The 26,782-nt window shown below is 36.9% G+C and overlaps 1 protein-coding gene and 1 long non-coding RNA gene across 7 annotated transcripts in view; both read right to left on the bottom strand.

Annotated features, from left to right (window-relative positions):
• The window catches only part of SLC7A6 (solute carrier family 7 member 6), a 29,953-nt gene that overhangs the window by 940 nt on the left and 2,231 nt on the right, over positions 1-26,782 (bottom strand). For 5 of the 6 annotated variants that reach the window (XM_055726328.1, XM_055726325.1, XM_055726327.1 and 2 more), the window contains 8 exons: positions 22,239-22,811; positions 18,566-18,691; positions 16,596-16,740; positions 13,941-14,064; positions 3,602-3,705; positions 2,384-2,480; positions 2,003-2,152; positions 1,103-1,286 (listed from right to left, as the gene is read on the bottom strand). In XM_055726328.1, the coding sequence (XP_055582303.1) occupies positions 1,103-1,286; positions 2,003-2,152; positions 2,384-2,480; positions 3,602-3,705; positions 13,941-14,064; positions 16,596-16,740; positions 18,566-18,691; positions 22,239-22,770 (1,462 nt within the window). In that variant the 5' untranslated portion in view covers positions 22,771-22,811. Of the gene's footprint in view, positions 1-1,102; positions 1,287-2,002; positions 2,153-2,383; positions 2,481-3,601; positions 3,706-13,940; positions 14,065-16,595; positions 16,741-18,565; positions 18,692-22,238; positions 22,812-24,552; positions 24,747-26,782 lie in introns of those variants that run through there. The other variant, XM_027813205.2, reaches the window with a different exon arrangement.
• LOC129737329 (uncharacterized) lies at positions 3,713-13,934 on the bottom strand. The gene is made up of 3 exons (XR_008735064.1): positions 8,754-13,934; positions 7,777-7,872; positions 3,713-6,906 (listed from the first exon to the last, which is right to left on the bottom strand). It is a non-coding gene; the product is annotated as an uncharacterized LOC129737329 (long non-coding RNA).

The raw sequence follows: 26,782 nt of genomic DNA, 5'->3' as shown, positions 1-26,782 counted from the left end.
AGCGCACAGGAAAGTGAACAGGTTACTGAGTATTTACATATTCACTAGCTACTGCAGTACCACATCCTGTAGCATTCTAAGATTACACCATAAACCTTAAACTTTATGCTATAAACAAACTATGTGGTTTTCTTACATAGTAACAATGACAACTGCTGGAGAAAAATTTATAATTTAACTGCAGCAATTCAACAGAAGGAAAAATTCCATCTGTGACTGACATAAAAGCTACGTATCTTCAAATGACTGAATCCACAGACAGTTAGCTTGCATTACCAAGAATGTCCAGTCCTTTTACAGTCATCAACCTTGCTTATGAAAAAGACTTTTCATATGCCTCATTGAGAAAAAACACATAAAAATGTATAAAATGTATAAGAACTACAAGACAAAGCCTGTAGGAAGTGGATGGTCTTTTAAACACACAGTAAAAAAAATCTGGGTGTAAACACATATATAAAACCAGTACACCTCTTTAATGGGTCTGGCTGGGATGCAGTTATCTCCACAGCAGTCCATCTGGTGCTGCGTTCTGGGTTTGCAGCTCAAACAGTGTTGGTAACACACCGATGTTTTGGCTACAGTGTTTGCACAGTATCAGGGTTGCGGTTTTGTTTGGTTTTTTTTTTACCTCCCACTCTGCTGTCCCTGGTCCCTGCAATCAGCAGGATGGGGATGGGCAGAAAGTTCGGACAGGACATGGCCAGAACACCTGACCCAAACTAGGCAAAGGGGTATTTCATGCCATATAATAAAAACAGGTAGAGGAAGAAATGCATGTGGGAGCGTGTCTTCAAAGGTGGCTGTTGCTTGGAGACACTGGCTGCACAGTGGTGTGCTTGTGGGAAGTGGTCACTGATGGCCTTTGCAGCAGCAGGGTTTTCCGCCCCTCTCTCCTTTACTTATTAAACTGTCTTTATCTTGACCAACAACTCTTCTCACCTTTGTTCTTCCTATTCTCTCCCTCATCCTGCTAGGGGGTGCAAGTGGCTCTGTGGGTACTGTACTGCTGCCTGGGGACGGCTGACCACAGCCCTTTTCATCAACTGAGATTCACTTACTCAATTTTCCTAACAGCATCTCCATCTACAAAGAAACTTACCTAAAATTTTGTTGATAAACCGAGGTCTCCTTGATGCAGGCAAATAGACTCCCAAGAAAAAGACTGGAATTCCAGATAAAGCAATGGCAATTCCAATCAAGGAATTTATAGTGTCACTATAGAGTGGCACTACCACCAGAAATACTGTGCATATGCAGAATATTATTGGGAAAGCCACACTCAGCTGGAGACAGAAAATCAGAACAGAATGTTATTGAAATATTTGTTGTCTACAGTTACAAACATTCTGGTGAGTTACAGACTTGGCCCACTCAAGCCCACTTTGTGAAATTACCTGCTCTTCCTCTTATACATCTGAGTATTTAGAACCATAAACAAATTGCAGAATAATTCTTGAATAGAACGGCTGCTAAAAACTACAAAAGTAATCAAGTATGGTAACTCTGCTGCGTTGAAAGAACTGTACAGTAGCATGAATCCAGTATAACTCAGGAAACAATGTGGTTTTTTGTGTAGAGTTATCTATTTAAAGTATGAGAACATGATAAAACGATCAGATACTGCACTGAAACACCATCAGAGCTAAATGTGATCCATACTGACAGAATTAATTAACTTAAGCATTCCTAACTAGAGATTTCTAATCCAAGAGAAAAGGCTAACTACTATGTAGCTTATTGAGACATTCTCCAGCTGATGGAGAGGAGAGACACTGATTGAGCTAACGTACAATAAAAGAGTGTATTATTACAGCAATCACTTACTCTTATCTAGCAGACAAGCTAGATTTAATGGTACAACATAAAATGGAAGCCATGTTTTATGTCCTTATCAACTAGTAATCTTCAGACATAGCTTTATGGTCCAGATTTTAGGCAGCACTTTTACATTATGTGGAAGACAAGGATTTTAAACACTTCTGTAATAAGTAAATATTACCTTAAGGGGCCTGGGTCGATCTGGTTCCTTCCAACGTAGATATAATTGCCCAGCAATAGACAGACCAACAAAAAACCAGTAACTGAAACTGAAATAATTAATAAGCTTGAAGACATCTTCCACAGCCAGGTAAATAAGGGTCATAGCACACTGTCAGAAAAGAAGAAGAGTGAGATGAACAACAGAAGTTTGAAACTTACTGGGTTTGCTGCTTTTTGCCTTAAAGTTACACCTTATATCCTTGGTGTCTGGCATAATTTTATGCCTCAAAGAGTAACTCTCTCAGAAACCACCTTGATGACGGTAAATCGGAAGTTCTCTCATGTGATTTTTTAATACATATAGTCACATCTGAACAGCTGAAAAGCAGTAATAACTTACATTGAAAAGCAGTGCTGGCACAGGTGTGAACCTCCTTATATGGATCATAGACAACAGGTCAGGAAGGTGACCTTCTCGAGATCCTACAAAAAATAGCCTGGGGGGGGGGGGGGAAAGGTCAGAAAACAGATATTGAGGCCATAGGTGAGACAGAATGTATTACAGAAAATCAAAGAAAAATGCCAGTCAAAATAAGTATTTACACCACTTTTTGGTTTTTGGGTTTTTTTAAACACACTTTATTTTACACCACAATTTCCATCCTTTGAACAGGAACATGGATTCAACCCTTCTTGTAAAGATGTACTGTACAACAACCATTAAAAGCTATATAAGCTTTTAGGAACATGCTGTTAATGGCAATTTTTGAAAAAAAAAAACAATCCTACAGGTATAATAGAAAACATCTACAGTAATGGAAATAAATTTCTATTGTTTCAAAATATTCTAAAAGCTAGCACTGAAAACATTCTAGCTCGTAGCAGAATAGTTTTCGATGCCAACCGGAAGAGCTGCCAACCAGGTGTCTAAAAAGGTCACTGGACCACATACTCAAAGAACACACAGACACATCATTTTATTATCAGCTGCAACTTGTTCTATATAGACTACTTCACCAGACCATGTCCATATCTGTTCTCAGAGGCACTGCACATACATTCAATGGATAGGAAAGATCTTCAAATGCCTGAGTAAATCCATTTAAAACTTTCACTGTTCACATCCCTAATCAGTGCTCAGAGGAAAGCTTCTGTACTGTATATACTTCTATACTATCCTAAGCTTTTGGACTGCAGCTTAATAGCAGTAGCAACTTGTAAAACTTTTTACTTGGAAAAAACCTTAATTATACTGATTTTAAAAAGTCAGTAAGTTTCAAGTACATGCATTTGAAAACAAGAACTTGCTAGAACTATTTTATCAAGTAAAATGGAAGATAGCTCAATCCAAATAATCAGAAGGCCTGAGGACTCACCATACACACAACATTCATTTGATCTGTAATTGTACTCTGCATACAGCTAGGAGCACTTTGGGGAAGTAAGGCAGTGTTCAGGGTGCATGTACACACACACAGAGTTTATTTAGGTTTTTATTGTGATTATTCATTCTAGGTTCAGTTACGGAAGTATTTTTGCCATTCTCATAATAAATGAGTGTAACAGTAGTATGTAAAATTACTTATGGATATTTATCAAACAGAAAGCAATGCGCTACCTTGATGATGCTAGAATTGAAGCATTAAGTCCACCAAAACAAGAAAAGGCTACAGCAATGGGAATTGTCCAGCTGAAGATACCAAATACCTGGTCAGCAAATGTCTGATGAAAGGGAGAAGAAAAAGGAAACATGAAAATATCTAAAACAAAGCATACATAAAACAATGACATCACAGCTTTTGTACTAAGTTTGTATGGAAAAATGGTCATATAGTAAGGACAATCCATAATGCAGCACAAAAACACACAGCTTTTTTCTTTATTTATGGCTTCTAAATAAGCACAAGCTTCTTTAACCAAGCACCTGAACTCACATTTTCTGCTCACAAAGGAAAACAAAATGTTTTTAGAATTATCTTGCCAATCCTAATATATTTTATTATCTAACTGAACTACAGAACTCAAGTGGAACACAGTGACTAGAAAATAAAGGAAAAAAATATTAATTATCCAAAAAGAGAACTGCCATATTGCAGATGATAAACATAGCCACCATCACACTCACTGTTTATGTACACTATTCTAGAAATCTATTTTATTTTCTTTGTTCAGCTTCCTAAGCAGTATCTTCTTTTCCTGTGGCTCCACCAGCAGGGCCTCTGGGCTTTACTCTCACAACATGGCAAATGACAGAGCAAATAACTTAGTAGCAGTCATTTGTTAATGTTGCTAGACCATACTGCAGGCCAACTGTGGTGACTTCCCCTGAAAACCAAAAAGCCAGAAGCGTCAAAGTTTCACAGCAAGTGGTAAGTCATCAGTTGCCAATGATCTCTGACCTATAATGAAAATGGGTAGTAATTTGCAAAATACTGCCCTGGTCAATTCTGTTCAGGCTCCTGGATGAAGAAAAAAAGGGAGAAATGTAGAGTATCAGACAAAAAGTTTGAAAAATCAAGAAATTTAATACATGAAGACTACCAGCTATTCTATATCCCACTGTGGTCTGCACATTGTATGTGTCTGAACATTAGCATGTTTGCAGTTAAGCAGAAATCTGCTCAAGCAGTGTTCAGAGGACACGGGTGGAAGCCTTCCTATCTGATGAAGCCTTCCATGATTTCTTTTACAGAAGCAAACTAACAGTCATAGTCACCAAAAGATCATGTCTACATTATACAGTATGAACAAACAGAAAGGTACATACTTATAAGTGGTACTTAAACAAACCCCAAATATGCTGTATTAGAACATTTTACACCTCAGCAGGTAGCAGTAATCTAAGCCTTTTTATGAACCCTTCTCTAAACCACTTTCTTAGCTCTCTCATGCTTTATCAATTTCAAGATCCTCAGACACAAAAAGCATACCCATGCTCAGCTTTCTGCAAGTTTGTCTCTTCTATTACAAAAAATTTCTTCAGTTTTTAATAATTTAGTATTTTGAAACACTTCCTCATTGACCTTCCCTTTAAACTACTGGTCTTCATAGTAACATTTAAAAGCCAAGGAGTTCAGTCAAAGTGGATTAACATTCAGAACTGGCTTTTGTTTGTGGAGTAAAAAGTTACCTGGATTTAACAGTAGTCAAATTTTGATTTAGTTATTCCAGGAACAAGATCACCAAGAGCAGCAAATTATGATCTGTTTTCTGAATGTTTTTCTAGGTCAAAAAAGCCTAAATGACTTAATACAGATTTTTCTTTTATTTTGTTACAGAAGTGATTGATTTCCATGAGGCAGAGCCCTGCATATAATGTCAATTTTTAGACCATAAAATGCAGAAAAATTTAATGACATAAGACAAAGCTTGGCCAGCTAAAATTTCCTGTTCTTTGTCTCGGTTGACAAAGTGCTTTGTCTAGCACATTATCCAGGTTAAGGTTCAGAATCCAACTCTACTTAGCTGTATACAATCATCTACACTAAAAAGCAAAATTTATTCCATCCTTTTCTGTAATTTAGTTGAGTCTCAGCAGAGGCAGATAGGATTTCCTGCTGCTAAGTGACAATACAAAAGCATATAATCACTTCAATAGGAACCTTGCCAAAAAGTTCAGTCAGTGCTTCAACTGCATTGGTCACCCTGATTCTTAGTAAAGTACGTCTCTTCCTGAGCTCTTTTAGGTTATATGTATCAGCATAAGTTCCCTCAAAATGGAGCTTCAACACAGGGGTGGAAAAATGCACACAGCAAATATAAAAATTAATACAAGAAAAGCATAAAAGAACTAATCCACGTATGAATTTATTTCATGCTGAAATCAGAACATCAATTTAGCAAAAGTCCGTGTCATAAGAATACGTTCTGTATACCGTGGATTACCCATTTTCAGTTGATTGAACAAATGACTAGTAACTTACATGGTTGCATATAAAAGATTTCTGCTGCTCAAGAATAAATAATTACTAGAACCCATAGTGCTTCTCTCAGATCCTTACTGGATCTAAATGCAACTCTGCGAAACCTGATCTCCCAAAGCAGAATGTAATTCATAATGATTCAGTGAATGAATTAAGACAACTTCTCCAGAACAAGTAAGAATGAGGACAAGATGAAAATTCTAATAGGCAATTGTTGTAATATTTTAAAGGATGTTTTAAATCTGGACTGCTGATCTCTGAAACCAAACAGCAGGTGAAATTACTTAAGACACCAAACTTAAAACTGCTAGAGGATTTTTTTTTTTATATATGTAATAATCTAAGATACAGAACTCACTCAACAAGATGTTAGAGAATTAAGATGTTTAGTAAGGCTGCCTAGAGGATAAGCATTTAGATAAGTAATATTAACAGCTAAAGTTAAAGAAGATAGAGAAAATATATGAATGTAATCTTATGCCGCGGGATGCAATTCAGCCAATATGTCATTTGGAGAAACTTTTTCTCCTAAAAGGCAGGCTGGCATTTGTTCTTTGCAAGCATTTCCCATTTCCTTTTGAAACATCTAGCAATAGGCCAGTGTGGAATGCCAGATGTGAGACTAACTCAAAGGTCATTTCCCTCCTACAATGCATAGCCAATCTTTCTAAGACACGCTAATGCTGTTTGACATATCCTGGAAAACAGCTATCACCTCGTATGAGCAGTAAAAACCACAAAGAGTTAAGGCAAAGCTATGGTATCACTGCCACAAATCATACACAGATTAAAATATTATAGATTCAGTGTATTCTGGATGAAAGCTATGTCTTGATCATGTCTATGATGTCTAACAGCTGTTGATCCATCTCAAAGGCTAAAGAATTAATTTCCCTAGATCTGTACGAATCAGACTCTTCAAAAAAGAGAAAAAACTAGTAACAGCCTTTACCAAACACTGTCATTTCCAACATACCTTCTAATGTTGTAACTGGGATTCCTGAGAAAGCAAGGAGTAGAGCATTAACTTCAAGAGCTTAACTTTTTCCTATGTGAGATAATGCAAAAGAGTATTTTAAATGAGAATGATCTAAAAAGTTCAGCTTGGTTTGCCAAGTAGATCTGCCTGCAAAACGATCTTTCAGCAAAACAAAGTTGAAAGGTACCTGAAGTTTCACTAAACTTTCTAGTGATACTAACTAGCTTAACATGACAAGTACAGACTCACCTGCCTTTATACAGGTGTTTTCTGACAGGGTTTCACCCTCATTTCTAACATAAAAATCAGCCAAGTTGGTGAATTACTACTCAGACAAATAAACACACTTTTATACTTCAGAGTACACATTTATAAATCCCTCAACACTCCCATTTTAACAGATGCCAAGAAACATCTTCTCCAAAGCTGAGCTATCCTCTCTTGTGAACAAGGACAAAAGCGAAAGACCTCTACAGTGTTTCCTACAGAAAGTGTTACTGAAGTGTAAGTGAAAGTGGCCACAATAAGCATTCAACTGTGTGCATATGTCAGAGGGTTAATTTTGCATAAGAAAGAAGGGCAGAGAAAAGTACAAAAAGCAATCAAGTCTTCAAGCACATACACCTCGTGCACTGTACCAAGAGAAAAAAAAAAGGGAGGGGAGGGAGAACAGTTAGTGGCTGCTTTCTGCTAAAACCACAATTGTACAATCATGGATCCTCCACAAATGAGCCAGAGACCTGGACTCTGAACTGAACACCTGACCAAATCCACTTTAACTACCACTACTTCTGGGAGTAGTGAAGTGCATTTATAAAAACAAATGAGCTGGTAACAGGGGAAAGAATGGAGCATTCGCAAGGGTATGCGGAGGATGACAGAGGAGCCTACCTGGAGGCAGCTATAGCAGAAGCATTTAGTCCACCATAACAGGAGAAAGCCACCACTATGGGGATGGATTTCTTCTCAGGTTTCTTCTGAGAAAGTCTAAAGAGCAAGAAGGATTAAGAGATTAAATTGTCATCTCTGCTATAGTCTGACAAGTCCTGTAGTCCAGACTTGACCTGTAACTGCTTCTAACAGCTAGGAAACAGTAAGAGAATTCAGTGGCTGATACAGCACTTGCAATTACAGATAAAGACCTTTTATGCCCTCCCATCCATTGGACATGTAGGATACACAAATATATACACACACACTGCAGAAAAACATGCACCTGGAATTGTTCCCCTTAGTTATGGGTTTGGGTTTTTTTCCCCAAACCATCAATAGGGAATAATAATGAAGGAAGAAGCTTCCAGCCATGTATCAGCTGAACTGCCCTTATTTTGTCATGACTAAAATGTTGCATTACTCCCAGAAGAATGGTCAAAAACTGAATTACAGCTTGGTTTTCAAGACATGAATGACTGGTTTAACTACATTTTATTTTTATCTTGAGTTAGTTTGATCTCATGATCATCAGTTGTTAACTTGTGAATGGTTTGCAAGAATGCTATTTTATCCTGTCCTGTCCAAACAACAGTTCTATACAAACAGGTTGAACTAAAAGCAGCAGGAATTGCCCTGCATAAAGAGCTGCCACAACAATATACACGGGATACTATCTCACACCCAGAAATTCAGACACACAGACTAGAAAGACCCACGTTTATGTTATGAATCACAAACTAAGAACTGCTTCATCACACTTAGCTGCACACAAAATGTGCATTTAAGAGGCACACAAAAAACATCAGGCTACACTGAGAGCTTATGTAGCTGCAAGCAATTGATGGGCTGGCAAACCACTAAACAGTATTGATCAGATGGATAAACACAAAGAGAATATGGTCTAACATGAGTAAGAAGCTTATACAAAACTATACCCAAAGATTATGAGGTGTTTCTATTAGGAAGGCTTAAAAGGCATCTACAGAGCTTCTTTACGTAGCTCATTTCAAGATCCTGTCATACATGCAAGCTCTTCCAGGCTCAGTTCTGTAACATTCTTCCTGAAAATCATATAAAAGCAGTAAAGAGATTAATACATATAAGCAATCTGACTAGTATCTTGGAAGTACAATTAATTCTGCTTTGACTTTTCTCTTGAGACACAGTATAAACACATTCCACATAACAGGAAGATTTGGCAGTCAGAACTACAGCCTGTTTTATCCATTTTTAGCTTCTCAGGCCTTTAAGAAGCTACCCTCTAAAGGAAACAAAGAAACTCTTCATTTATGGCAATCAGGAAACAGCATGTGCAAAAAAGCCACTGAGTAGATGGACATTTTCTTCCACTGCCATACATTACATTTGTCAAGATACTGTATGACATCCATTCAGTTTGATCAAATTAGATTTAATGTCATATATATTAAAGAAAGGAAAGAGAGTGCACATCAACTGAAAACAGAGTCAGAAAATTGTAAAGGTGCAAAAGAAAACAATTTAAATGTTCAGGTTTCCTGTAATTCTTGTTTCAACCACTGTTCTGTTGACTGATTCTATTCAGAAATAATTCTCTCCTTGTATTACTGGCAATTACTTTTCTCGGAGAAAAAGGTACCAGTGCAGTGCAAGGTCCAGCATTAAATTCTCTCTTCATCTTTGGGTCACTCAATACAATCTTATGGTAAAAGAAACCATCACTACTCTACTGCATTAATATATTGCATGTCTACTGCATGCAACATGCCTCAGCTACATGGCCCACATAAAGATTACAGATGCCAGCTCCAACAGGAAAGCAGTTTCATTTGTGTCTTCATGGAGGTGCTGAAGATACTCAATTTAAATCTTCTCAGGTGTTCATTCTTTTCTTAGCATTTTTAATAGCTAGCTGTAGAACAAAGAATGTTTTCCAAAGTCTCTTACCTTTCTTGTACTGAAAATATTAAGCAGCACTCTTTCAAGTTCTGGCTCAGCTTTTCAGCTTGGCCTCTAAAGTCAGAGGAATTCTATGTAACTGGCAACAGGAGTGCTGCATTGGTAGTGAATTACAGCTAGCTCCAAGAAAGAAGGCAAATGACTTACAGAACAGCCCTCTTCTAAAAGCAAGTGCCTCTCCCTAATGAAGAGTTCTTCCATTATAAGGTACAGAATGTGCATTTCATCCAAAGGACCCTTGCTGAGAGGTGCCAGTGCAGGCAAAGAAGGGGGACGTGAAACTGGCAGCCAAAGACAAGCAGACTTCCCTCTTCAGAAAAGCAGCAAGTGACTGACTAAATGAAGGAAAAGAAGTAATACCTGAAAGGTCTAAGAGTAACTTAAGAATTTCTGGATGGATTCAGTTAGAGGGAAAGAGACTCATTTGTAAAATTATACACCAAAGAGGAGTAAAACAGCTAAAACACACACCCTCCCACGTTCCTGGTTCACTGCTGGAAAGGGCATATCAAAGCAAAGCAAGTCTGCTCCGTAATATGAATACTCCAGGGTACATTGGATTGATCAGTGCAGGACTCACAAGATGGTGTTCAAAGATGCAACTGAAGTCGTCATCTTCACCCCCAATTCACTGGCAAAACTGTACAGCTCCAAGAAAGATAACAGCCAGCTATGGAGGACAACCATTTGCTTCAACCAGGAATCTTTTTTAGCTTTTCCAAGTAAAAGAAGTAAGCTGCCAAGTATCACTTATTGTATGAACTCAAATAAAAAAAAACCCAGACATGACCAAACACTGGCAGCCAGTATGTTCTTTCCCGTTAGAAAATGAAGCAGGCCAAAGAGTGCTTGTGGAGCCAGCTGCCCTCTTCACAAACAAGAAATACAATGGTGCTCTCAGATGCAAAAAAAATATAGTTGTTCAGTGACAGGGAAAGGTGAGATAAAATTTCTGCTTTTATTTATTTTAAGTGTGTGTGTGCACTACTGAGTAACAGCTTCATATGCACAAAACTTAACAGTAAGGGTTGTGATGGTTTGCATAAGGAGGTAAAACAGAAAGCAACTGTGAAACTGACAGGAGTCTTTGAAAAAGGAAGTGATTTTTACATGATCAGCAACTGCCTGAAGAGTATTTGCAGAACTTCTAAGCTAGCTATTGCTGCATTACTTAAATTACTTGAACAAAAAGGAGCTTAAAAACATGAGTTTCTTAGCCCCGACACTGGGACTACACCACAATGAAACTAACACTGAAGTAAAAGAAGGACATTTTTATCATTTTGTTCTGTATCATCCCTTGGTAAGACTTTTCTCGCCTCCCAGCCACCAAGAAAAACAGTATGCGATGTGATATGCAAAAATACACTATTCATGATATTTCTTTTACTTGTAACTCTCACTCTCATTGTTTAGAAACTGGAAATACTTTCCCTCCCTTTCCAGCTCAAAGCCTCTTCACCAAAATGCACAGGAGAAAGCTAATCCATTCCTTCCTAAAATTTTATCCTTCCAGAAACATCACTACCATGTTTCTTTTAAAAAATCACTACTGTAATTTTCACCCTACAACTACACAGCGGCAATACAACAATCTTTATCATTTATCACATGTAGAATATGTGAGCAGATCAAAGTGGCCCATTTTCATCAGATTAGTTTTTTGAGTATCTTAATTCTCATCTCCTTTCTTCATTTATCCACTGACCACAATGCCTCAAGTCTTCTTAAAGATTCTACTGAGGATAAAATTCTTCTACTACCCAGAGAAATTTCACCACAAAAATTTTTACATTTCTGTATTATACAAGGCTTTTCAAACACAGACCATTATAGTCATTAGCTCTTTTTTCCCCCCTTATTCACTAGAAAACTATGGATGCATTATGCATGTTTTGATTTGGACAGCATGTGCACTTCTGAAGCAACTCTCCCGGTTACTGCCACTTACTGCTTTTTGGTTCACACGGTTTAGCATTGGCACTAAAGGAAGGTTCCCTTTTAGAACAGACTAAATTGAAAGACTAAATTCAACAGCATACCTCTACTGCAATCCAACCACACATAATCATTCGGTCCACAGGACCTCATTAGAGATAGTCCCAAGTAAAATACTCCTGAACTATGTATAGTGTGCACTTCAGGTCCTCAGTGTCAACTGTTCCACTCTACCGACATCCTTCCAGAGCTCCACACTCCTTGCTAATATATTAGCAGATGCTTAAAGTTGGTTTCATAAAACTGGGTGATTAAATTAATATCAGCAATGAAAAGGAATCATTAATGAGCCATGTTAAGCATTAAACTTCGGCTGTACTTTCACCTTATCATTCTAAAAGTGATGTAAGTAGTGGCAATCAGAAGACCATTGTTTGCTAGCTGATGAGATGTCTCAGCAAAAATGCCTCTAGACAGAACATTAGTTAAGCTTTAAAGTGCAAGTATTTGCCAATCCTGACATCCAGTGAAAATCCAGGCATCTGCCATTCCTCCTTTATCTGGTCACCAATTGCTGCTGCAGTGCTACCACTTACTGTGTACAGCAACATAGATTGGACAGGCCCACTCCTGATCCACTCCCCCAGTCTCCCAGGGTGGATCAATTTTTCTGATCCCATTCACCAAATGGCTGTATAAATCTCTGCGATGACAAAAGGGCAGGAGCAGTAGAGCAGGCACTCTAGGGGATAGGCTGAATTTGACAATTTCACTGCTGTCAAAGGAGTATATTTTCCAAGTCTTTGTTAGAAAAAAACAATAGCATGTTGCTTTATAGAAGGGCTGTGCATAGGATTTTAGTTTTGTCTGAATTCATTATAGACAAGACTTAAAAATTCCATTATCAGTCACTGGAAGGTATTTTATATGGGATAGTATAGCCTACAACAGAAATAAATATTCCTGGAGATTTTATTTACCCCTTAGCATATGATTCTTTGAAATTAAAATAGTTTCTGTCCTTGTCTTGTTTCATTCTAATGTGTTTTACCAATATATTTCACAATATATTTTATGATAAATTTGTATTTCTGTATTTCAGCTAAAAAGAGGCAAAGAATCAAAGTTTATTCACTTTCAATACATTTTGAAATAAACATTTGCATAATTTACATTTGAAATAACAAGTTACAGCACACATTTACCATAAACTACTTTGAAAGCTTACATAAAATATAAATATTTTTCAAACATGAAAGGAAGTCAAGTAAGTGCTTTTGTGGAACCATCTGCCTAAACATCTGCAACAAAAGTTTGCTGATTTGCTAAGCCAGTTTTTAACCATAGTAATCCTCTGTGGGAACAGAGTGAATACTTACTTCATTTTGATGTATTTAAAACCCTGTCCACTGTCTAACTACTGAAATTTTAGTAGCCAACTGGGAATCTAAAATGGAGGAAAGCTCTCTCTTTTCCTCCAATTTAAATAACCAGAAAGAAGATTAAATTTTCCAAGACTCAATTCTAAAGGATATAGTAACCAGAAGTATCCAATTAAGTCACTAGCTACAGGGCAAAAAACCCCATTCACTTTCATTTAATGACTATTTCAAGTATAAAACATGTTTTGACCAGTTTTTATTTTCAGAAGCTTACATATTTTAATTGGATTCAAACTTCCATCCATACACAAAAAAAATTAATTTTAAAATACTGAAAGGTGTTGGAATTAATACAATGTTGGGAAGACAGTGATTTAAGTCATTAAAAAGGAGATGCAAAGCTAGACTTTGTCATAGCTGAGCTGCAACACGTCCATTTACAGATATGCATTGCATCAATTATTAGCTCAACAGAACGTAGCTCAGTGCAACACTGTTCTGCACAACGCTCCAGCTTTTTACATACTGTAGCATGAAAGAACAGAGAAGACAATTACATACTAATGAGTCTAATTTACAATCAGCTCAAAGCACACAAGTCTAATTAGCGTCTTTGCAAAATACATTAACAAGATGTCTCTGTGCTTGTTTTCATAAATCTGGTAATATATTATTTTTATATGTGATTTTATTAACTGTTTTTCTATTAAAGATTAAATTATTCATGATGAGTTGTTCTGTCTTCCTGTATCCAGTGAAATACTATAATAAAGAAGGGATTTTTCCTGTTCTGGTCCTTAAAATGAAATGCAGCCCTAAAAGGTGGAAAGTCAAATATAGCAAAATACCACACTGTCAACTTACCACTGCCACAGCATCACTAGAAAGAACAGCTTTGACATCCAGCACCGTATAGTAAGCTATATTGGTCATAATATAGATAACAGTCACAATTGGCATAGACACTGCAATTGCCAGTGGCAAGTTCCTGTAAGACAAAAAAAAAAAAAAACAAAACCCACAACCCAGGAAAAAAATATCCATTAATAACAGAATAAACTTATTTATTTGCATCCTTTACCTTAGAGATAAAAGGTATGAAGACAGAATAAAGATTTCAAAATAGGTTTCTCTAAAAAAAGTTTAATTTCTTTTAAAACCAGCAATACTAGTATAGAACACTTGAAAAAAATCTAATTTTTTGCAGTAACTTGAAACCTGAAATTAGGTGTAAAAAGGGATTCAATGCAACCGCTCTTCAAGTACCCTAACTTCAGGGGATTGAGATCCATAATAATAGCCTTCAAATCAAAGTCTTCAAGCTTTAAATTATTTTCTACTGGCCATGTTAATTACCACAACTGGAACCCAAAGGGGCAGAGCTCTGAGTTACTGCACTCATTCTTCCTGGGGAATGCTGCTATTCTAGCACCTACTTCTAGAACTGATGATGCAGGGTGACCCACTAAACCAAACCCAACCTCTGATCTTCTCACCTCCACTCATTACTGCAGAAAACTAACTAGGCTGCGTAACTGCAGAAACAGAGATGCAGAGGGCTGATCCAAGATTGCTACACAGCTGTTCATCTCAGGATGCAGTGCATCTTACCAGCAAACGCATGTCTAAAAGTTGTGTTAAAGAAGTCTAGAGTAACATGAAAACACTGCAAACCTCTAGATGTAAAGAGATACGATTCATTTTAAAGCCGAGATGAACTCAAGCCCTGAGTCTGCAGTTCCACAGGGAGAAACCACAAAGCAGAAGGAGAAGCAAACTTTCAATTTTAGGCTTTGGTTTTTCTCAGCCTTATTCTTTCCCCAAAGCTTGCAGGGATATTCAAATGTCTCAAAAGAGCAGATCTAAGAGCGTTACTCTCAAATTTGCCCAGTTTGAAATCAAACACGGCATGGTGACATGGATGAGCATTTGCCATGAACATAATTTTCAGTAACAACAAAAAAACAACAAAACCCCCACAAAGCAGAAAAATGAAATGCACTTTGGAAGTTTCCTCAAAAATATCTTGAGGTCCAGAACTCCAGCTGGCTCTGTCTGGTGCTGTGGAAGCAGAAAAACACAGACACACCACAACTCCACTATAAATCAGTAAATTAGTAACTGGGAGTTCTGACTCTGCTTCCAGGTTCCACACTCACAGTAAGAGACTGGTGAACCTCAGCACAGAGAAGAAACTGAATTAGAAAAACAATGATAAATATATTCAGAAATGTTATGTAATGCAACAAAAAGCTGAAATGGCATTTTAAGGATTTTGTATCACCCAAGTTTAAAGCCAATGTACTATCCCAAATTTAACTTGCAACTTTTGATTGGGTAATCATGAGGGCACCATGAATTAAGTGAACATGAAAAATACGGAATTCTTGGAGCAATTTTATAGAAGTCTGGAACATCTCATTATTCCCAAGAATTGTCACTGTAGAAAGCTGAAATTTGAAGTTCACTTTATCAGCTACAGTTGTTACCAAGACAGGAAATTGTATTAGGCATTGACGCCTATAAATGCATCTAGCAAATTAATCTAATGACATTTTCATCAGCTAAATAGCCTGTGAGAAAAATTGTTTTTCAAAGCAATACACCTAATAGAGTTATCCAAGTGATAACACAGCACAATACACTAACTTTAAAAAGATGAAAAGGCATTGAAACAGCACTGAGAAGTAGAGCTCTTTCAACAGAAAAAGAAAATAAATTTGAAGGACCAAATAACTGATGCAAACACAAAATGTGCAACTCTTCTGAATATGTGTAACAAATCTTTGCAAGACAATTTAAGGGAACATGGCCAACCTGAAATGCAGTCTGACTAAAAATAGCTATTTTTAGAGTTAAAATACTTACCTACTATTTTATCTTTTTAATAGATAACTTTTCTGGTTAAATAAATGCACAGCATAGAACTCAGGGGTAACAGAACAAACTGAAAAAGTCAAAATCAATTGAGAGAATTGGAAAAAAAAATATCTCTTCCATTCTTTATCTTTCAGCTGTAGCAATCTGAGCTGTTGCTTATAATAGGACACAAAAATGATCAAATGGTATTCTATTTTTAACATAAAAGCACCTGCTTACAGACTTGCAACTGAACAAGATTAGTCATTCACACTTTTATAGCATAAATTCACGGAGAAGATAACTGTTAAATACGAAATCCAAATCACTGCACAGATAAACACAGCACCGACTACACTGTTTCGCTGCAATATTAACACCTGTTGTAAAACCAGTAGCAACATCTTGAACTGAAAGCTTATCAACCACAGAATACAGCAATCACCAAGACTTATTTATTCCTAACACTGGGGTTTTTTCTTCATTTTTAGTAGAGTTTAAAACTAGTAAATCTTTGCGAGTGGCTGCTTACAGCCTTACCATCTAGACTACAGAGCAGTTCTACTCATTCCTATGTAAACTCAGAATGAGTTATTGAAAGACAGCCACAAAACGAGCAACTTGGGAACTATGCAGGTTTAGAAAGCTCAAACCATTTACCTTTCTGGGTTTTTGATCTCTTCTGTTACAAAATTGAGCGTATCCCAACCCGAGTAAGAGAACAAGGCAGAATAGAGCGCGAGGGAAATGTCTCCAATATCAAAAGAGGATCCCTCAAAAGAGTTCTCAAAGTGTGATGAATGTCCTGTGTGTGGAAGAAATACAATGAAGTACAGGATAATAAAATACAGCAAATGATTTTTTTCGATTTGGTACACAAATACAAAAAACCTCAGAAACCCTAATTCCCTCAAAGCTGCTTATGAAGCCCCTTTTCCAATTCTGCTCTGTGCTTCAGCCACGAGAACAAGCATGATGTTTAAACCACTAAAAATTATGCTCAGTGGATGACACTGTTCTATACTTAAAACACCTAGTCTGTCTGCAATGGCACAAAAAATCAGCAACATTAAGTTACAGTCTAAGCTACAAACAACTGGCAATGACAGTACTCAGGCTAAGGGTATTTTTTATAACATATTTATAAAATAATTACTCTATCCTTCTATATCCTTTTAAATTTTCAATCGTTCAGCCTATACGAAAACAAAGATTAAAGTTGATTTAGGTAACTATGACCAAAAAACCTAAAACAACCCAAACCCCCTAAATGGATGTTTCAGTTTTAGCTATTAAAAATAGAAAACTGAGAACAATTAACAGAACATAAAATACTATTGTTACTTGAGATAAAATTTTCCCAAGCTAAGAGAAAAAGTGTGTGTTTTTTTGAACCAGTATTTGTGAGAACTTGTGCCATCTGTTGACTACAAGCAAGTCAAGACAAGCTCATCAATGGAAGTTTTACATATTCAGACTATTTTACATATACAGACACACAAACAAACCCAACAAATACAGAAAGGCAAGTTACATGGTAACTCCAGAATGTGCCCTGTACTATGCATCCTGAAACATTTATAGACTTCAGCAGAACTGGCCAGGCAAATATATGAGGCCTCAAAAATGTCTTCCCCTATGTCTACACAAACTGTGACTTTTTATCCTAATCAGACATCATTATTCTCTTGACACAAACATAGGCAGAGTAACTGCTGAGTTAAGAAACAGAGAAGGGAGACTGTCAAGGATATTTGTAGTGAACAAGCTCAGTATCTACAAAACAAGGGATGGGCAGATGTGCTAAGGATTAAATGCCCCAGCATGGTGCTCTCATATGCATATTTTTGTTCCACTCACAATAATTAACTTGCTCACGGACTTTCATCAATAACTGGTTAGAGCAAAGGACACAAATTGCCAGACTGCCAGGGAAAGAGCTTTATGGCAGCTTTGAAAGCAGGGTAATTTTTTTAAGCTAACACACCAATAAATTCTCCCTAAAGGAAAGGCTAAGAACACAACTAAGTTCAGAATTCCTCTAACTTTAAAGCATAATTCCCAACATACACAAAAATTAAAAACAACAAAACCCCAGCAACTTTCCAGTTCTCAACAGCTATAATAGAACTCAGGATCTGCTCAAAAAGACTGCAGTTTCATAAATCTACTTATGTCTTTACAAAGCTATTTTTGCTTCAAGTTCAGTTACTTAGACTTACACAAAACTCATTTTGTAAAAAAAATACTCAGTTGATCTCATTGTAAAGCAGTATGCTCCTTACAGAAATTTACAGATTTCTCTGCTCCCATCACATTTTGCTAGCTCTGTAGTTTGCCGTTTTCATTTCCTTTATTATTCCATACTGCAGGCTGTAAATTGCACAACATGTCGAGCAATCAGTTACCTTCTTTTACCCAGTTCAAAGTCAACTGAGATAGCATAACTTCTCATGATACAATATCATAATAATTCCTAAGACTGTGGTATTATTGGTGTTCTCAAAGTGGCTGTATTATGCTCACACTGAGGCATCTGATAACACACACAAAGGTATTTTACAGTCTTTAGACCACTCACTCAGTATAACTGATAAATACAAACCTTTGCTTTAATTTTATAAGCTTACCCTGGCATATTTTGACAAGTCCGGTTATGATGATGACAATAAGAGCAGTAACTTTAGCATAAGTAAATATATCCTGCACCCGTGTTCCCCATTTAACGTAGGCACAATTTATAAACGTTAGAAGACCTGGAGGGGGGGGACAGGGGGAGGGGGAAGTAAAAAGGAAAAAAAGACTATTTGAACAACATTGTTTAATTCATTTTTCAAATATTTTGAATTATAATCAAAATATGTACTTACTTGTTATACTATTACTTAGGTTAAACTAAGCAAAATACACTGGTTTAAACAAAACCATAGAAAGAGATGTTCTAAACACACTGCTTCAAAAGACGGAAAGACCCTCCCCTTCTCTGATTACATGCCCTTTTTCCTAAACTTTATCCCTCATCAGCTGCACTCTGCATCTATCCTGAAGCTAAAGAAACTGTTACATGAAATAATTCATTTCAAGGTATCAATATCGTTCTGATATATGAAAGATTATATAGAAATTCATTTAAGCAAATTTATTAAAATAGTGTTTGAAAAGTTTTTTATCCTTCCTTGTTAGGCTGAGGATGGGTTCAACACCCATGGATTATTTGCAATACTAAATATGGTCACAGGCAATTCAATACTCTTTTCTAGTTGTATTAAACTGTATTACGAAGTGAGGTTAGAGCAGATCTGACCAAATAACACCTGCTTTACAGCTAATGTAACATTAATCTGGATTTTTAAGAACTGGTAGTACTAAGTGTTTGGAGTATACTTCTTCCTCTATGCTAAAATAAACTAGTATCAGACCTATTTCACAAGATTGTAATGGAACTTGAAATGAGACTTTCAGATTTCACAAATCTTTTGCTAACAGCAGCTGACTAAACTTACTCATATGATCAACTTTCCCAGCAAACACTTCTCAAGCTATTGTTTAAATACACTGTTCTCGTGGTTCTCAACATTCTGTTTTTGCATTTATTACTTCTTCCTCAAGTGGAAAGCCAGACAACCGCCTGAACTCAAATGCTGAATATGGAACAGGAGTCACTATCTTCAGTATTCTTTACTCAACAAAACACTAATTCAGTATACATTTTTCTCACCCAGATTATCATTACATTATTGATTCCAACCCAGAAATTTAAATATTTCCCCCAGATCTCAGTGCTTTCTTGAGCTAGTAAAAAAGTGGTTATATTCCAGTGTACATTTTATCACCAGTTTTCTGGTACTTTAGCACGTTATCAAATAGTAAAGTAATAATTTTTAAAAGATAACAAAAGAAAGGTAATGATCTCAAAAACAAGGCACTAGCATACTAGACAGCCTGGCCAAGTGGAATAGCTGAAAGAGATTCCACTGAGCTTGACAAGAGGGGAAAAAACAGCTGTATCAAATTTCAAAAGTCATGACTGCTGCAGCTTCCAAACAGCCCTCAGGAAAAAAACAACTCTGCTTGCTCTGCTCTTCAGTATTAGTGATCTGTATTATCTATTTCCTCACAGTGTTTATTTCAGCCATTTTTTTTCTTTGTTTTGTTCTAAACAACTTTCATTGGTAGTAAATATTATTAACTCCTTCTTTTAATGAGTCAGGGCTCGGTCTCCAGAGGAAATGATACTCTGTCTCCAATATCTTGAAAGAAAGATAATCAAGAATCTGAATAGGCCACATCCCCTCCCTCTTTCTTTTACTAAAATTATTCTCTCACATTTTCTTCAACTTAATTATCATTTAGCTACTTAAAGTGCCTGAGAACTGTCAAGTTTCGTTCTGTAGCACCAGATGCTACCCCCATGGCCAAAATGATTGATAAAGTAATGCTGTGTAACACTAAGACTGATCTCACACTAGATATAATACTGTTATTACTACAGTTAAAAACACAAAACAAAAAGAACCCCCACAACAAACCATCCATCCTCACATACAATCTGTACCTAACCAACGTTCAGGCTTTCACTCCCTGCAACTTCATTAATAAAGTTTTAATCATATCCAGAGCTAAGAACGTGACACACATCAGCCCAGCCAGGCCAGGAAGAAGTGTAGGCTTTAACAGGAGCAGTAGAGCAAGGCAGAGCGCCTCAGGACTGACACCTAGAGCAGGGCAGAACAAGCATTTAAATCAAAAAATGGACTATAGAAGTAAGCTGTTCCACCTACATGACAGTGACATTGCTGTCACATGTCTCCACTACAGAAAAAGGTGCTAAATGCCCTCTCTTAGCAGCAGGTGTAGAGGACATCACATTGTTTTTCTACATCTACTATATAATCATTTCAGTTGAATCACTTCCTCTTCATTTCTTGCTTTGTGATAAACTGCTTTTTATAAGGGCTAACTCCCCTCAAATGAGATCCCTTAAACAGAAGGGCAGATTCCCCCACACTCCTGAACCTGTGCCAGGATACCATGGGACAGTATCTGTTCTTAGGAATGTGAACATGACATTACAGGCCCTTCAATTCTTTCCCGAGATTGGCACAACAAAATATGGACACACATTTGGAAAGGAGGAGGGAGATGGAGGGAACAGAACTGAGTAAGCTCACATGTTTTGGAAGAAGTTTGTGATTATTCTTCCCACTACCTGGACCAGCTCATTACTGCTTTCCCAACAGCAAGAAGTTAACTTAAAAAATGGAAGGGGAAACTATGATGTTCACAGCTAGTTACAGAGGTCAAGTATTTGCAGCACACACTACTGCTCTGTCTTTCCCCTCTTGCAGTCCTACATAGACAACTGCAATAAGAAACATTAGAGCTGTTTCAACAGACTCCCTGTGGCCTCAAAAAAAGAAGCAGCACATCTCCTCGCTGTAGCATATTGTTGGCAGTAAAAAAGCCCATGTTCTGTATCAGTTTTTATGATAAAAGCATCACATCAATAGGGACAGCAGGCTCCATAGCACACAGTGACTGATCAGTATGTGAGGAAGGATTGTGATACGGATTTTCTGAAATACATTTTTCATTGTTTGCTGGAATCATAAAATATGTCTATCAACAATTCTAATAGGAAATACCTAAAATTAAATAAGACACACACAGTACATTCATACAGTTTCATTCTCCTGATACAGCATAACAGTCCTGATTTGAAGCATGTGGACTGTTCTTCCCCTGTGTTGACTAACAGTTGGCTATCCAATTACAAATGTTTCAGTGTTTTATGGGCACACAAAATGTCTGCTTTTCAAAACCTTTTCAACAGGTACAGTTGTACTGGTGATACAAGCATAAAGAATAATCTCTATGAACAATCTTTTGAAACCCTACCAGAGTAATTACTTAAGCATGTCTACATTGAGAAGCTATTGTAAAATGAATTACACCAGAATTTAGAGCATAAGAGCTACTCTGCAACAACTCTTAGACCACACCTATCTTGAGGTTTGATTTAGCATACTTCTCTGAGGGAAAACAAACATTTTCCTCCATTTTTGCAACATAAGTAAACTTTGAAGAGTTAAATACCTTGTTCTGCTTCTGAATGAGAAAATGGTAATTCACTGACTGAATTCCTGCAAGTTACTCATGTGCTGAAAACTGTTCTTTTCCGCACTGTAACTCAAAACACCACAGATTCAACATGCAACAACTCTGGGACTTGGTAGGATTTGTTTTATTAAAAACTAAACCCTGGATAAAAAATTACCATAGTAAATTTCAAGAAATACTTACATTCACAAGCAGCTGCTATGAGACGGCAAGCCAAATATGGAGGATCGCAAGAAGGGAAGAAAGGTTGAACTATGTAGTTAGCAAAGGTGATGGCAATAATTGCCTGACTAGTTGGCTCAACAATTAGGAGTGAGGTCCACAAACGAATAAAAGCGATGAAGCTCCCAAAAGACTCCAAAATGTATGCATAGCTGGCTCCTGACTTTGTAATAGTGGTTCCAAGTTCAGCATAGCAGAGGGCTCCAAAGACTGAAAAAATCCCTCCAATTGCCCAAATTATTAGAGACAATCCATAAGATTTACTGTAGATGAGAACTCCTTTGGGAGAGACAAAGATACCTGAACCGATCATGTTGCCTACTATAAGGCTTATCCCATTTATCAAAGATATTTCTTTCTTCAGTTGCATTGTATTTTGGTTTGCATCCTGCATTTCACAGCTGTCATTTGGATCTGTCCTGCCTGATTTACTGATGGGGTCGTATTCAGCCAGTGAACTATGTGACTTCGTACAATCTGTCCTTTCTCCCATTGTGGAAAGCCTGCGAATTCTTCACGACTCCAAATTACAATCTGAAAGAAAATACAGACAGCTGAAATCATTATAAAATCTTTTATTCAGGGACTTTCTTCCCAAATCTTCTTTCCACTTTTTTACCTTATGATTTACAAATGTAAACTAAGAAATTCCCTTTTGTTGTTTCACATGTTTTCTTACACAAAGGTAAATTCATGCATTGTTAAAATAAACAGAAAAAACAGTGAACACAGAGCAAGAGAAAAATTCCAGTACAATTTAAGCTAAGAAAGAAACTTCTACTTTTAGGTAAAAAAAAAAACCAAACCCCAAAAAACCAATCATGACCATAGAAAGGACAGAATTAAAGGATTCCAATGTTGAAAAGGAAGAAAGAAGAGATAGAAGCAAAGTGAGGCCATAGAGAAAATCAAGCACTGTAAGACCAAGCTGGAAGTTCAAATCCTGAACATAGATTTACTGCAGTACTAAAAAAATTAATCCGATTATTGTAATTGTACATGTAAATTACAAGTGATCTAGTAACAGGGTTGCACATGTTATTAATGCCATGTGAGCTCTTGCTAAGGGCAATATGAAGAGATACTCCAGAATCCCCCAATCCAACTTAACTGATCCTACAGTTTGCTCTCTCCCTGAAACCTTTCCTGGTTCTCACTGCCTCATTTCTGGGAGTTATCTAATCCAAATTCCTCCATTAGTAATTGTGTTTTACAGTACTTAAGAACACAGAAATGAAATAAACTTCTGCTGCTGCTTCAGAATTGACTATTTGGAAAAGAGCCACCTTCTTCTCAAGTCTCCATAAAATTCTCCCATGCCTTCCAAAAGCTAGTTACTACTAATAACATTTATTAGCACAAGAATATACCGATAATCAGCAGCAATTCTGAATAAGGCCCATTTTATAGAAGTTCAAGTAAGAAATAATCTATTTCTATTTCTATTATATACAAGACAAAGAACAGTCTTGTACATTAACCAGCTTCAATTGCAAATGTATCTTTGATTACAAGGTTATCAGCTGCATAAAGAATACGCCCTACATAATTACCAGAATGCACTACCATTCATTTGTCCTGAGCCTCATTAAACCATCAGTGTATACTTTAGCCATCTACTATAGAACAGAAAAATTAAAAAGTCTGGGTCAATTAAAATACAGCAGCTGACCTATCAGGAAAAAATAAAGGGTCAGCACCTTGTTGGGGTAACACTAACTTTACAAAAGATTTTGTTATTCCAACAGTAAACTTGTCACCTAAGAAAACAGGTAACTGAGTATGAATTTGAAATATGCAGTCACCCAAACTACATTATGTGTCTATGCATCTAGTGACATATGAACATGCAAGATTTTGCTTATACAGTTAGAGGCATACCTTTATGGAGGGAAAGCTTAATAACCATACTCTTACTTTGTTACCTGTACACTACAGTACAGAAAAATCTGACTTGACATCCCTGAACCATAATAGTTTTAAAGATATGAAAATGATAAAAGATTATTTTCAATCAATAAAAACGTAACTCCTACTGAAATGGAGTTCAAATCATTTACTAAAACACATCACATCATTGCATCTCCAACTCATTAATCTTCTAGCTTTTTCCACATTAAAACAGACTATGTTATTTTAAATAATGCAAAATTAGATTCTCAATCTGTTTAGTCAGATGCCTTCTCATTTATTTTCCCCTCAACATTCAAAGAAACACTTTAAAGATGTTAACTAAATACATGTTTTATCATTTATACATGAGTCGATATCTTACCTAGTGTCATACATACATCACAAACCATCAAATTCCACACTTCCAATTAGCCTAAAAATTTTCAACTTCCCAGAAACTAAACTCAGTTATTTCAGAACTTAAAAGCTTGAGTGCTATAATGATGCATCTCCAACAAAATTAAACTCATTAGGAGAGAGGGATCCATGCAGTTTCGACAGATGAGATGCCCAAAACTGCAAAGGAAAACAAAAGTAAATTCACCTCACTGGTTGTTACCAGTTCTCCTTGTTATTTACTCTTCCATCTATCTTGCATCTATCTCTTCATCCGTAAGAAGTGGATTTAAAAAAACTATTTGTGACCCGTAAAAATAATGTTCCAACTCCAAATTGAGTCTTTCCATTTCTGTTTTGACTCTGACAGGACACTAGTTGCAAATATATTTCAGAAGGCAAATCACTCTGAACAAATGTCAGTGGAAAAAACCAAGAATACTACAGCTATTCTTATGACGTTCAGTTTGAAATTATGCCATGGTCATTCTCAGCCCTTCCAGCTAAAGGATTAAGCTGAGTAACATGTTAAGAACTGCCTCAAGGATGTACAACATCATTTTGGTGATAACCACACACTTTACAATTTCTTACTCCACATATCCTAACCATCATTGCTGTTTCCTCCTGGAACACTTCTCAAAGTACAACTTGTTCAGCAGCATAAACATTACCTCGAATACTCAGGCATTTCGATGATTTGATTTGATTCAAATCAATGGAATCATTTAAATCAAATATGATGTGTTCACACACAGGCAGTTTTGCAGTAAGAGTCACCCTGATTTACCTCATTGGTCTTAAGTTCAGAGGTACATTTAATTACCTGTAACTACGAACCCCGTCATTGCTCAGATACCTTCACCTCAAACAGCAGCACGTGACTGTATACAATTTTGTTACCGATGACCTTGACAGTTTCTTGCCCTACTCTACCCAGGAAAGAACAACCACAGCCTCTCTCAGCCTAGCTTTTGTCCCCCAATACTCTGTCTTCCTCTCCAAGTCTGCCTTTGTTATTCCTAGCTTCAGATACCTGCTGACAACTAGGATTTGCGTGAAGGTATGTGCAACAGCTCACTCAAGATTTGGCATTTCATTCTCTTCTCCAGCCTTGTTTGGTTTGTATCCTTAAAGCCTTTATAAGGGCAGGAATTGTTTATCTGCCCAAGTCCTGTGTCTTATTACACCACCTCTATGACTGAAACATAGGCAGTTTTTTTCCTACAAGTACTCCACTTAATCGTAACTGAAACTCAACTCAGCAGCTTTGACCAATCAAAAAAACCCACCTCAAAATCAAACTACAAAGGAGAGCAGAAGCTAGACAGAACTGAAGCTATGTCAAGATTAGCAATACAGAGAAAAAAACCACAGATATTACAATCCATGATTCTATCACAAGACCATTACTTCAGTGAAAACAGAAGACGGGCTTGGTAGAGAACAACAAGAGATGAATAGTATATATTTTTTAACATACAACAATACTGTAATACTGCAGCTAAAAACAGTGTTAGAATGATCTCTAATGCTGCCAAAGCCATGCCGCAGGACTGTTACGGCTAATTCAGGCTTATGCCTTTGCACAAGTTAACGTGGATTTCCTCATCGTTCACCCTTGTGCAATACAGTGTCTTAAACTCTATTTTTGCTGATCATTGCATCTGTGAGGAATCTTTTTGCTGATACGCATAAGATTTTTGTACTGAAATGACACTGCTGTTGGTACAGAAAGCTTTGATATGAAACCAGGACACAGTGACCTGAAACTAGGATCACTTCATTGTCTCACCAAAAATATATAATTCTGATAAGGCCTATCACACTTTGGCCATGCACCAAAGGAACTAATGAAGGTTAATATGCAGCTGGCAAAGTATTAACACTGCATTACAGGGTGGCTTTCCTTTAAGGAAGGGAAAGAGGAATCATGTGCTAAGATCCCTCTCTCACACTGAGCAGGACAGCAGCTGACCTGTCATTTGTTCAACTTGGGGTGAACCTGCAAGTGTGTTAATGACCAATGTGAAATACCAAACTGCTAAAAGCTTACTATGCTTTGCTACACTTTTATACGACATCTGCTCATTAGCAAAGATTTCTTGTTCTTGCTTCTGTCTTCCACAGTTGTCTTGATTGCATAAAACATCTCTAGTTGTGACATAGTTTTACATATATATTTTGACTGTTCACATATACCAGCTGTAAAACTC

This window comes from Falco cherrug, chromosome 14 (assembly GCF_023634085.1).
Source record: "Falco cherrug isolate bFalChe1 chromosome 14, bFalChe1.pri, whole genome shotgun sequence".
NCBI classification, from domain to species: domain Eukaryota; kingdom Metazoa; phylum Chordata; class Aves; order Falconiformes; family Falconidae; genus Falco; species Falco cherrug.
Note: the sequence above shows the minus strand (reverse complement) of the source record. Positions and strands in the feature narration are given on the sequence as shown.